At 39.6% G+C, this 12,034-nt stretch overlaps 1 protein-coding gene across 2 annotated transcripts in view; it reads right to left on the bottom strand.

Annotated features, from left to right (window-relative positions):
• lyn (LYN proto-oncogene, Src family tyrosine kinase) overlaps nt 1–12,034 on the bottom strand; it is a 125,516-nt gene that overhangs the window by 81,270 nt on the left and 32,212 nt on the right. For both annotated transcript variants that reach the window (XM_067980055.1, XM_067980061.1), the window contains exons 3-8: nt 10,776–10,830; nt 10,579–10,678; nt 5,481–5,579; nt 5,278–5,381; nt 4,324–4,473; nt 1,096–1,248 (exon numbers count right to left, since the gene is read on the bottom strand). In XM_067980055.1, coding sequence (XP_067836156.1) covers nt 1,096–1,248; nt 4,324–4,473; nt 5,278–5,381; nt 5,481–5,579; nt 10,579–10,678; nt 10,776–10,830 — 661 coding nt within the window. The remainder of the gene's footprint in view (nt 1–1,095; nt 1,249–4,323; nt 4,474–5,277; nt 5,382–5,480; nt 5,580–10,578; nt 10,679–10,775; nt 10,831–12,034) is intronic.

Here is a 12,034-nt window from a genome sequence, read left to right as displayed (position 1 = left end):
CATTGATATTTCATTAGTCCATTGATTTAAAACACAACAAAACTAGATTTTTTTCCCCAAAGCTTTTGAATTAATTATTATGTCAATGCAACTTTGGCAACATAAAGATTTGTAGCACTAATTTTTACAGCCCCACTTGTGTACAAGATACTATTGTAAACCATAACTAGGTCCAAAAATACCAAAATCTAATAGACACTTTCATAGAAAAAATAAAGGTGTTAAATTTTAGCTTATTCTTCCCCCTCCCTCCTTTGTATTCCTTTTCAACCTTCTCAGGTCCCCAATAGATGAAAAGGCCAAAAATATTCCAGAGACTGTTGTCAATGGCACTATGTAACAGTTAGCAGGAGAAGCTGGAGTACAATTCTTCCCACCCCCAAGATTGAGTGTTGTACAACCATAAGGCATTCTAGGCAAGAAGTCAAAACACTTCAAGGGGTAGAATTTCCGCAATGGTCCTCCCATTGTCAGAAGATTAGCGGAAACTCCAGAGAAATGGCAAACAACTGGCAATCTTCTGCTCAAGTTAAGGTGGACTATCGGCGAATCCCCACAGAAATAATACTGGCGCTCATCTCTTTATAAAAGTAATTCACAAAATTAAGTATAGAAGACTCTAAAGACCGAGACTCTATAATTTACTGAATGTTCCAAAGATCACATGGGAATGATCTGAGATCATCTAATCTGCACCACTCCTCCATGCAGTAATAATTAGTGGGATTTTAGTGTTCAAGTAGTAGATTTCAGGTGATGGGCCTATTCTTTAAGGGGATCCATCTTCATGATAAAGTAATCAAACAAAAAAGGATTTGGCAACCACACAACACAATATCATAAATTGTATCAAAACACACAATTTCACTTGTATGATGACAGCACACAAGTTTTCTGCTTGCTGACATAACTCACATCTGAACAAGTTTCCCAAAAACCTTTCAAAGAAGATTTGGCTTTTAATAAGGGTAAATTTTCTGCCGCTTGACTACAAATGAGAGACTATAGCTCTGTGCCTTATCTTTTGGCCCAAAAAACAATACTTAATTCTTTATACATTTACAGTATTAACCAATCAACGTCCAGTCCACATACCCATCCATACTTCTCCAAACTGTCCAGCTCCGAGTTTCTTAACCAGCTTCACAGATTCTCGTGGAATTTCCCATGCATTTTTATCCCATGGTTTTTGTGGTTTGGGGCTAAGACAGGGAGATCCAATCTTTTGACATAGGCCATCGGGCTGCTCTGTTGATTAAAACAATTAAAAGACAGTTTAAGCTGAAGTACCATGTATAATAGCTCCATCTTCACGATGAATAATCAAATTCTCTAGTTGGTAGTTTCATTAAAGGATGCATAAGGCACTGTAATTAATTTAAAGTATTGTGGGTTTTTTCTTTTTCCAGAATTTTTACATGCTGGTGCAGTTATTGTAAGTTTTGCTTCTGCACCATTTGTAGGTGCATACACTGCTGGAATGAGTTTGTTGATATATTTATACATATATTTCTAGTAATGTTTCATGTTTCAGAATCAGTGCAATTTGTTGGTAGTGACCATTTTTCTTGGGGGTGGGGAGGAAGGCATGTAGGCATATAAACACAATGGATTAGAAAGTTCTATTGAAATCAACTGAGTTAGCAGTCAGAGCAGAATTTAAGACAGAATTTCCCCAGTGCTTTATTAAAACCTCAAGGTTTTCATGCAAAACTTGTGCAATGTATGATGGAAAGGAAAGCACACTACAAACTGATTGCTGGAACTATTTTCGTTTAAGGTATTTATACTCTAAACATTCCTTTCAAATGCTCTAAACCTGGACTTGTGACTTTAGTATATGGAGGGGGTAAATTTCCATGAGGGGGTTGCCAGCTTGTGGAAACCCTAGAAAAAAGCACAAACAACTCCAAAGTAATACTCAAGATGTGATCTGACCAGAGCATTGTGCAGTTTGATCACTACATCCTCTGACTCGTATTGTCCTATTTTGGCTATGTAATTCAGCATTCTATTAACTTTGTTGTTCAAATGATTACTGTACAAGCAGGCCCATTAACAACATCAGGTATTTCAGCTGAAAAATGTGCCAGTTACTAACTTAAAAAGTGACTGTGTGTCAAAGCAAGTACATTTTTAATACTTACTCCTGTTCAGAGTTGTCCGGCTAGAAATTGGGCCGTCTAGCACCTGTTGTTTTGGTGCTACGCGGCCTCCCAAAAATCCAAGGTGGCGTCTTGGATGCGCATGCAGGTGCGCCGGATGCCATCTTGGTAAAGGGTTTATTGCATGCGCAAATAACGAATGCCGGCAGCATGTAAAGGGCGAATATGCGTTTGATTAGTGTGCAACGTTGATTTAAAGTGATAGACACTATTTTGGGACTTAATGCGTTGAGTGGAGCACAAGCATCTAAACATGTCTTAGAGTGCCTGGAGGACTCCCCACTAGTGCTATTTAAAAAAGGGATCATGTAGGATTTACAGGTTAGTTGCTGGATTATTGCTTCTGGCTGCTGATGCATTTGGAGGTCTCCTATACTTCAATACTAGGACATGGGGACATAACCTAATATTTAGAGCCAGGACTTGCAGGAGTGAAGTTAGGAAATGCTTCTACAAGCAAAAGGTGGGAGAAGTTTCAAATGCTCTTCTGCAGACGGCAGTTGATGCTAGCTCAATTCTGAATTTTAAATTGGAGATTGATAGATTTCTGTGAACCAAGGGTATTAAGAAATATGTGGCTAAGGCAGGTAGATGGAGTTAGGTCACAGGTCCACCACGATCTCAGTGAATGGCGGAACAGGATTGAGGGGCTAAATTTCACTGCCACTTGCTGCCTCCTGTTATGCGCCACCTTCTCCTGCAAGAAAGCGGGATGTGTGTCTGGGTGATGTGCCCGTCATGGTTGAATAGCTGCCAGTGTATGTGGCCTGTGAGTTGTGGGTTGGCGGCTTGCAACAGTGGTAATGTGTGAGGGTGAGAGGAAGAATCTGATTGGAAGAGTTGAGTACTGATGGAAAGAGTTTGTTGGTATGATGGGGGGGTGGGGTTCGTGCATGGAGCAGTACTAGGAGTGCAGTTGGTAGGAGACACCACTTGACAGTTGACCTTACTCACCTTGACCACTCATGTCAAAGCAATGAACTTCTTCCTGCACTGCACGCATGTTTGTGGTGCTGTGCGCTTGGCATTGACTGCGTCCCCTACTGCCTCCCACTGCCTTTTGAGCATTTATCTGGAGGACCTCTTGGCGGCACCCCCACCCCGGATATAGGATGACCCCTCCATCTCTCCATCTCCTGCACAAAGGTCTCTAATGCATCACCAGAGAACCTTGGTGCACACTCTCTCGCTGGCCTGGTACCAACTCAGATCGGCAGGTTGGTGAGGTCTGGCATGCAGATTGGAGGATGTGGGATTTAGTGGTGTGGAACCTTTATTCAATGTTTTAACATAACTCATCAGTTTGTAAACATAGGGACAGGACCAGCATCTGTTTTTTTATGTGTGCGATGTCTGATCTCCTGTTATTTTTAGCAAATAACATGTACTGGCTACCTTTCAGCTGCTTTCAGGTAAGTACTGAGGCCGGACGAATGTCTTGTCCTGCTTTCGAAGGACGCACTGGGCACAGGTTAATCGCAGATCATGATATCCGCGCCCAGTTTCTGGCCCTATCCAATTTAACCCCCGTCATCTCCTCAACATTTGAAGATCAGGCACAGAAAAATGACATTCAACTCCAGAATCTCTAACTCTTCTGTTCTTTTTTCTATTTACATGTGGGCAGAGGGTGGGGGGAGGGCTGAGGTGGGAGAAAGATGAAGAATATCAGCAGAGCTTCTGCAACATATGCCCAGGTCTTGTAAATGCAGAGAAGATGGCAGCCCCGATCTAATTTTAATCAATCATTAAATTTGGTAGAATTCTGTGGCCACATCCCCTGATCTTAAGCCAGCCCATTACGTTCACAAGACAAAAAAACTTGCCAGTTGGGCTTCTAATGTTTAAAGCATGGTAGATCAGTATTTGGCAGGCCAAGGCTACTAGGAGTTTGTGAATCATGGATTGCACACTTGAAAAAAACATAAAAGTTATTGCATGAGAAAAATAGCTGGCTTACTCATTGAATTCAAGCCAAGATTATTTTGGACTAATTAAAACTAAAGTGTATAGGGTTCAATTCAAATAAAAATCATTATATTAGCAAATTAATGAATGAATTTGGATTTTTGTTTAGTAAAAATAAATGTTCCAGTTATTATATTTGGTTGTGATGCCCACACATTTCAGATACATTGTACAAAATAAAGGCACTTACTTTGATAATGTTTAATTAGGTCACTTAGGTCAACAAATGTAATCCTAGGAGAGATATAAAACCCTCCACTGTCCAAGCATCGAATCTTGTAATGTTTAACTACATCACCCATCTGAGGATCAAAATCTCTCATCGACAGCGAATAACTACCTGAGAAAAGAAAAGTAACCAAAATTCAGGGGGGTTTAAAACTGGGCTCTAAGTAATAGAACATAGTTTTTCAAATACAGTCAAAAGAAAAATGTGTTTCCTTGAATTTTTACATTCTGGTATCTATCTTAAAATCTATCTTAACTACCCATAATTTAGTGTTGACTGGCACTAAATTGACCAAATCACAGAGGCTACATGAACAGAGGCAGTGGAAAGTGCAAAATTTCAGCACAATGGAGGAATGCTTGGAGAATGGAATTAAGGCACATTGTTGGGAGTAGAGCAGATACAGATGCTCTTAACCCCCTAACCTGGAATTGTTTAATGATGACCTTAAGTGCCTAAAATGAAGAGATTTCTTTTCCTCAGCATTCCAGAATCCCCCCTCTCAAAAATAAAATTCATCAAAAAATATTCAATCCTTATAAAAAGGCATTTTGCTATTTCAATAATTTTTCTTTCTTCTATTTTCTCCTTTGTATGAGCAATAGCTCAAAACTATAATTCGCTATCAAGATAGTGATTTGCTCAGCACAATGCTCAATTTCCTGGTAATATGTAGCTTGTTTTGGGCTTAGAACAAAGAGTAGATTGTTGTTTAAAATGGAAATTTGGGAAGCATATGACACCATAGATTGGGATTGGTATCTGAGGATTTACCCAAAACAGCACACATCTAACTAATCAGTCATAATGCGATAATCCAGAACAGGACTGTACAGTCAGATTGCAGTCACATATAATATTCCTTCATAGAATGTAAAACTTAAGTTATGAAGATAGCAGTTTAAAAAGTCATACCTTTTGAGGTTTCACTTTCCCTAATAAGGAAAGCACCAGATTTATTTCCAGACGTTAAAAGAAGTCTCTCTGAATCTTTGCGGCTGATATCTTTAAAGAACCACCTCAAAAATAACATAAAAGTTGGAGATTTTAATTTGCATGCAATATGAAGCAAAAAACAAATTGTACTTCTATTAAGTATAAAAGTAGTAGCAACATACTCTTCTGTTTCCAATGTGTTGATTTTTGCCACATAATTGCTAGGAACAAATCCCTCTTTCCTAGTTACTAGAGACTTGGCTTTCCACCATTCACCATGCCTGGAAGAAAAGTATTACATTAAAACAGCATAATTTTAAGAGATAAACAATTCATTCATAGTCCATGGGTAGAAAATCCAGACTACAGTTTTCCTAGACTAACCACTGCATTAGACAACTGATGGTGACCTATTTAACATGAATTTGTTACCATAGATACTAACATCAGGAAACATATGCCTGTGCGTTTGCATCTCTCTAGCACTCCTCATGAAAATCTTTTGCTTTGAAAAAGCAGTTATTTGCAGTTTGTTGGAATGAAAGCATGAGTGACAGCAATATAAGATGTCACGCACTTCAGTGTTGAAGTACATTGTAGCTAAATTTCATTTACACAGCCATTTAAAATCATTAAAGAAAACTGAAGTTCTAGACATATTATTGGAACAGAGCTCCAGTGGCGCATCGAAATAAAATGCAAGCTGATAAGCCCCATCTCTTGCCTTCACATCAATCAGGAAATATTCTGGATATCTATTTCTGGAGGAATGCTGTAAACTCTAATGTCTGGTTTCCAATTGATATCCATGCTCCATTATGCAGCTTACATTTCAAACAAGCAGACATTTGACTCTTGTCTTGAATAAAGAATGAAAAAGTTAATTTTATTTTTTTCCTGGAAATTTATTTGAAGTAATTCCGGATAAAGCCCTGCTTGGTTTGTTAGCTTTGCTGTATTTTGTAAATTGATAGTCCAAATTGTTGATAGATTTATAAAGTGAGGAAGGAGCATTCCTTGTAATAGGAATAAGTTTATACTGCCTAGAAAAGGGCATGATTCGGCACAGAATTCATATGGCTAGCAGATCAAATCCTCATCATACACAGACCTCTGTCAAAGTCAGCTGGTGTCCAAATAAACGACATTGTTAGTCAGGAAGTTTCTGACATCTCAGGAAACAAGAATAATTGTCTATAAACACATTTCGGCACTGGAACGAGTGAAGCAACTGAATGAACTAAGAACTACATGTGAAAATTCTGTACCTAAAATGGAAACCTACAGTTTGTATAGTACCTTTAGCATAATAAAATGTCCCAAGGCACATCACATAGGAAAGCACAGACCATTTGCTAGGAGGGGTGACAAAAAAAGTGTGGTTGAAATGATAGGCTTTTGAAAGGCAGAGAGGGAAGTAGCAAACCCAATTTTAGTCACGCTCTCATTCTTAAAAACAGTTGAGGTTGAAACTTTTCTCTTCTTCCTTCCCAGCAATGCATACATGTTATGGCACCAAAACACATCGGGATAGATTTTCAATGGAAATGAAAATCAGATTTAAAAAAAAACATGTTGATCTGCCACGCCAGTTTTATGCCCTGGTGGAAAGTTGAAAATCTACCTGCTGGACAATGGCTTCATACGGCTAAGTCAACGTGCTCCAATGTGTGTTTCCAGTCTGCTTTCAAGCTAATGTGGCAGAATTAGTTTAGTGTGTCAGAGAATAAATGGCCTTGTACAGTGAAGAGTGTCATTTCCTCTCAAGCAATAGGACAAGATTGTTTAAATAGTTATTGTACAGTCCAGACTGATAAGACAAAATTATCGTCTGTCTGTCTGGAGTGGTGGGGGAAATGACAGATGTGAAATGCTCTTCTGAATCTAGGACAAAGTATTGGGAACATCACCTCTGCATTTGACCGAGGAGAGTCTGATACTGGGGATCAAACCTGGGAGCTTTCTGGTGCATATAGCTCAACGAGCTGAGTTATTAGGAGAGTTATACCAGAAGCACGATTAAATAACTGGAAAGCTACTAAGGTTCTATTAATACAAAGTTCTACCACTGTAGAGAAAAGTAAATCATGCAAGTACTTTAAAGTAAGTGAAAATATTGAGGTATAACTGATGAGGTATCATTTATAGTAGACATAGTTGATTAATTGGCAAGGCTTTGCTCAGGCATGGTTCAGAGGTCAAGGCATTCCTTAAAATTGAGTGAGAAAAAAAGTAACACGTTCCTGTAACAACTTTTGTTCTCCTTCCCCAACACCTGAGCTTGAGGACAGTACTCGCCCCCCTGCATGGTATCCATACGACAATGAAAATAAAGTGGCAATTCCCTGGGCTTTCCACAAAAAACTTCAAATCGGGTAATATTTCTCCATTTACACAAACAGCGTTAGTGAGATTCTGCTAAATGAAAAGTACACAGAAAAATACTGAGTGGTATCAAACTTTAAAATCCAATTATTCAACCATTTTCTGACATCATGTACAAAAGATGCACATCTTTCCTGATTAAATGCAGCACTCACAAATTGTATGGCAGTTTGTTCAGGCTATTGTGATATTATAGGTGGTATGGAGGACACACAACAGGACTTTATAAGAACATAAGAAATAGGAGCAGGAGTAGGCCAATCGGCCCCTCGAGCCTGCTCCGCCATTCAATAAGATCATGGCTGATCTGATCCTAACCGCAAATCTAAATTCATGTCCAATTTCCTGCCCACTCCCCGTAACCCCTAATTCCCTTTACTTCTAGGAAACTGTCTATTTCTGTTTTAAATTTATTCAACGATGTAGCTTCCACAGCTTCCTGGGACTTTACTGAAAAATAAAAGCACTAAGGGTTAGTGAGCTACATAACTCACAAATCCAGATCTAGGTAGTGGTAAGGATAATACAGGGTTGATAAAGTGTGCATCAGTCAGTGACAATGCAATGTCAATCTGTGAAAGGTCAAGTCAAATCAGAAAGGAATTACTGAGTTTGACTCATTACTGCTTATTTTGAAAGCATGAACGTTGCAAGTATAGGTGCCGGACATCTTTAAATGAAACGGTGAAAGACCAATGGAGAGAGTGTGAGTGGGGCACAAGTCTTGACATTTTTATTTATACTGTATCTTCAGTTTAAATTTATTTCATTCAATACTCAGCCATTTAATTAGAGTTGTTTATTAGATGCCTTAACGGTGAACTGGTTTCAGGAAATAATAGATAATGAATTGGTTACAAATGAGGTGTGATTGGCTGTTCTCTGTCAATTGCACTATTGTATGAATGAAGATAGTACAGAAGGCTCAATTTCCTGTTACTAGAGGCCAGTAGAGTGCAAAAGGCCAGAAGAGTGTGCCATCAGAAAAGAACTCCCCAACCCCACCCAAGCTAACATTATCTACATTTTCATGTTAGACACAAAGGGATAGCAATGGAGGGAACCCTCGATGTGTGTGTGGAGTGGGATAGATCGGCCATCATGGATCCTTAGTCAATCCAGTGCTAGAAAATTGAGTTTCTGGACCAAATGATCTGTGTATTTTAGCTGTGGAGTATTGCTGCATCAGGGAAGGTGAGGGGTTTCTGGAATGTACTGTTCAGAATGTGGTCACCCAAAAGCCAGTGCTGGACAATTCAGGATGCAGGGCTAATTTAGAGATAGAGACAGAGACATGGGGTGACCATCGGCAGGGGCAGCAATGGGAGCCAGGACTCACAGGTGGAGGGAACTGTCCAATGTACACTTGAGCCCTGATTTTAACCCCTGATAAACCCAACGAGAACAGGGTGGGCAGGGGGTTAAAATAGGAACAGAGTACGCATCTCTCAGTTTGCTCTGCTGCCCTCACTGCCATTTTTAACTCCCAGATCTCGGGATGCATCGGAAATGCTTGCTGCAGGCAGGCGAGGTCCTCATAAATATGTGAAGGTCGGGGTTCTATGATGCAATTACATACCCAAAGTGATTTTAACCCAAGGTTTTGTATGCCACACTGAGTGCTGGACTCACCAGAGAAAGCTGGCAGCAAGCAGGAGCGGGGTCATAAGAGGCCCGGGAAGGTAAGTTTTGTTAATATTTTGATGGTTTCCTTGTGGGCCAAGAGGAGCAGGAGTACTCCTCTGGGCCTCACAAGGAAAGCTTGGGCTTCCCCTGCCCCAGGCTTCCCTCTCCACTCCCCCAACCATCCGTTAACCACTTACTTTAGTCCTAGGGACCTTTTCATCAGATTTGAAATCCTGCTCTCACCCGGTCACCTATTGATTCCCACCAGGTTTGTGCAGGAGCCTGAGCTCGTACATGCAAACCAGATCCAGGATCTCGTGGCGCCATGATGTGAGCTCGCACCCCCAGTTAAAATCAGGGCCTCAGTGTTGGAGAAATTGGAGATGGACGGTGACAGCAACTCAGATGAGGGTGGCCCCTGGGCAACATTGTGGCACCATGGAGCATGGATCTGTCCAAGGGGGTGAGAGGCAAGTACACTACAAGAATAGGAGTGTGGCAGTAGTGGAGGATTCTATAGGGAGGGGTAGAGCCAGCCTTTTCTGCAGCTATGACCAAGGAAAAATTTGCAGGGCAATTTAAAATGGTCATTAAGAGAGTGAGGTGAGATGTTAGAAGAAATTTCTTTATATAGAGGCTTGTTGGAACATGGAATGTTTTGCTACAGGGAGTGGTCGAAGCAGAGATTACTACATCTTTTAAGAGAATAGTGAATAAATATTTGAAGCAGAGGAAGTCACAATGTTATGGGGAAGAGAGCAGGGCAGTGGGATGAGTTTTGGATTGTTTTAGCAAAGAATCGGCACAGTTATGCTAGGCCAAATGGCCTTGGGTTATAAACTTTTTGGTTCAACTTCAGAATGTGTAGAACGGATTCCCAGATGACTTGAACCTTTTAAGTGCTCACCACTTTGGATGGCAGGAACCACATCAATGTGATGGCTGTGGTGTTGTCACTACAAGTTAATTAAAATGTAAGGACTGCCTCACTCTTCTCCCATGGTGCCCTTTCCTTGGAAAGGATTGATCACATGACTATGGGAAATGACTTATGTTTGCAACTTGTGCAACTAGAGCACAGGCATTTTTGCCCACAATGGCAGAAGTATTTCTGAAACCTGCCTACTACCAGCTGATATAGGTAGGCATGATATGCAAAAGCAAAACAATAACTTCATTGAAGAATAAACAACCAACAGCTTAATGCCAGTGGTACGCATATTTTCTTAATGAGTATATGTGTGTGCAAGAGAAATGCTTAGTACTTACTCTTCAAGCACTTTTAGCTTTTCTCCTTTCTTGAAGCTCAGGTCATCCGTATGGTTTCCATCATATGGGTACAAGGCAATAACTACTTTGCCATCTGTCTCTGTCACGTGCATATAGAAAGGTATGATATTAATTTGATTGCAAATCAAAATAGAAAGAAAAATTCCATGCCTGTACAAAGCTTCTTATTAATTTACCTTCAAATTTCTGAAACTTTTGGCCAGGTAAAAGATGAGAATCCTTCTTTGAATTCTGAAACAAGATATTTATTCAGAAACTCCAATATTGTAAATCCAAAATGTAAAAATATTTAATGTAGCTCATTAGTTTATTGCCTACTCAATCCAATGAGCATTGGATTATCTCTGATATCAACATACAAAGCAATTCAATGTTCATTAGGTTTATTTGTTTACGTACAGATGCAATCATGAACTATCTACCCACAAGCTCTACTTAAAATTAAAAAGGAAATATTAAAAGGACATTGCACCGCAGCTGCACAAGCCAAATCGTTTTATTCATGTCAAATGTTGGAAGTGAGGCATCATAGATGCATTGAAAGAACACGAGAATATGCTTTTAAATACCTCTTAAATGTAAATGCATTAATTCTGTTACTCAGAAAAAATAATTCTTACTACATAGCTTGATTAATTTGCTTCCCCACCCAAGAACCTTCCAACAGTTGTGTGTTAATTGCAACCAGAGATCTGATAAAAGCTTCTCATGCAAGTTCCCCAGCAGACCAGGAGAATATATTAAATTTAACAGAAGTGCAGACAATTGAAGGAAAAAATATTTTTTCCCCCCTAAGTATAGCTTACTATGGGTCACTGATCAAGTTCCATGGTTAATGTGGATGAACTGGTGCTGTAATCATTCCACTGCAACAATATCAGCTCATCACTAGAAATCTCTGAATTAAAACAAATTATATGATAAGGCTTTACTCTCCTTAGCACATAAATGTTTAATGTTTAGAAATGTAAAGTAAAGCAAAACATTGTTAAATATTAGTTGAAAAGACACAAAGGAATAAGCTTTCAGAAAGAGATATGGTATCAAAACCTTTTTCTGGGCAAAACAAGTCTTTAGTGTGAAAAGCTGTTACTAAATATAGTTTTAGGGGTATAACCAAAGCAGCAAGTACAAGTCCAAGAAACTATGATGGCCATTGCATTACATTAGTTCTATTCAGTTTTGGTCACCACATTGCCATTTATCTCAAGAGGGCTGGATTACAAAGGGGAGGAAGTGATGCGTCAGTTGTATCGAGCCTTGGTCAGACCCCTTCTGGTGTACTGCATTCAATTTGGGCACGGCACCTCAGGTAGGATATATTGGCTTCGGAGGAGGTGCAGCACAGATTCATCAGAGTGTTATACTGAGGCTTAGAGGGGTTACATTATAAGGACAGGTTACATAAACTTAGCTTGTATTCCCTTGAGGATAG

This window comes from Heptranchias perlo, chromosome 3 (assembly GCF_035084215.1).
Source record: "Heptranchias perlo isolate sHepPer1 chromosome 3, sHepPer1.hap1, whole genome shotgun sequence".
Lineage (NCBI taxonomy): Eukaryota > Metazoa > Chordata > Chondrichthyes > Hexanchiformes > Hexanchidae > Heptranchias > Heptranchias perlo.
This window is presented reverse-complemented; position numbering and strand designations above follow the sequence as displayed.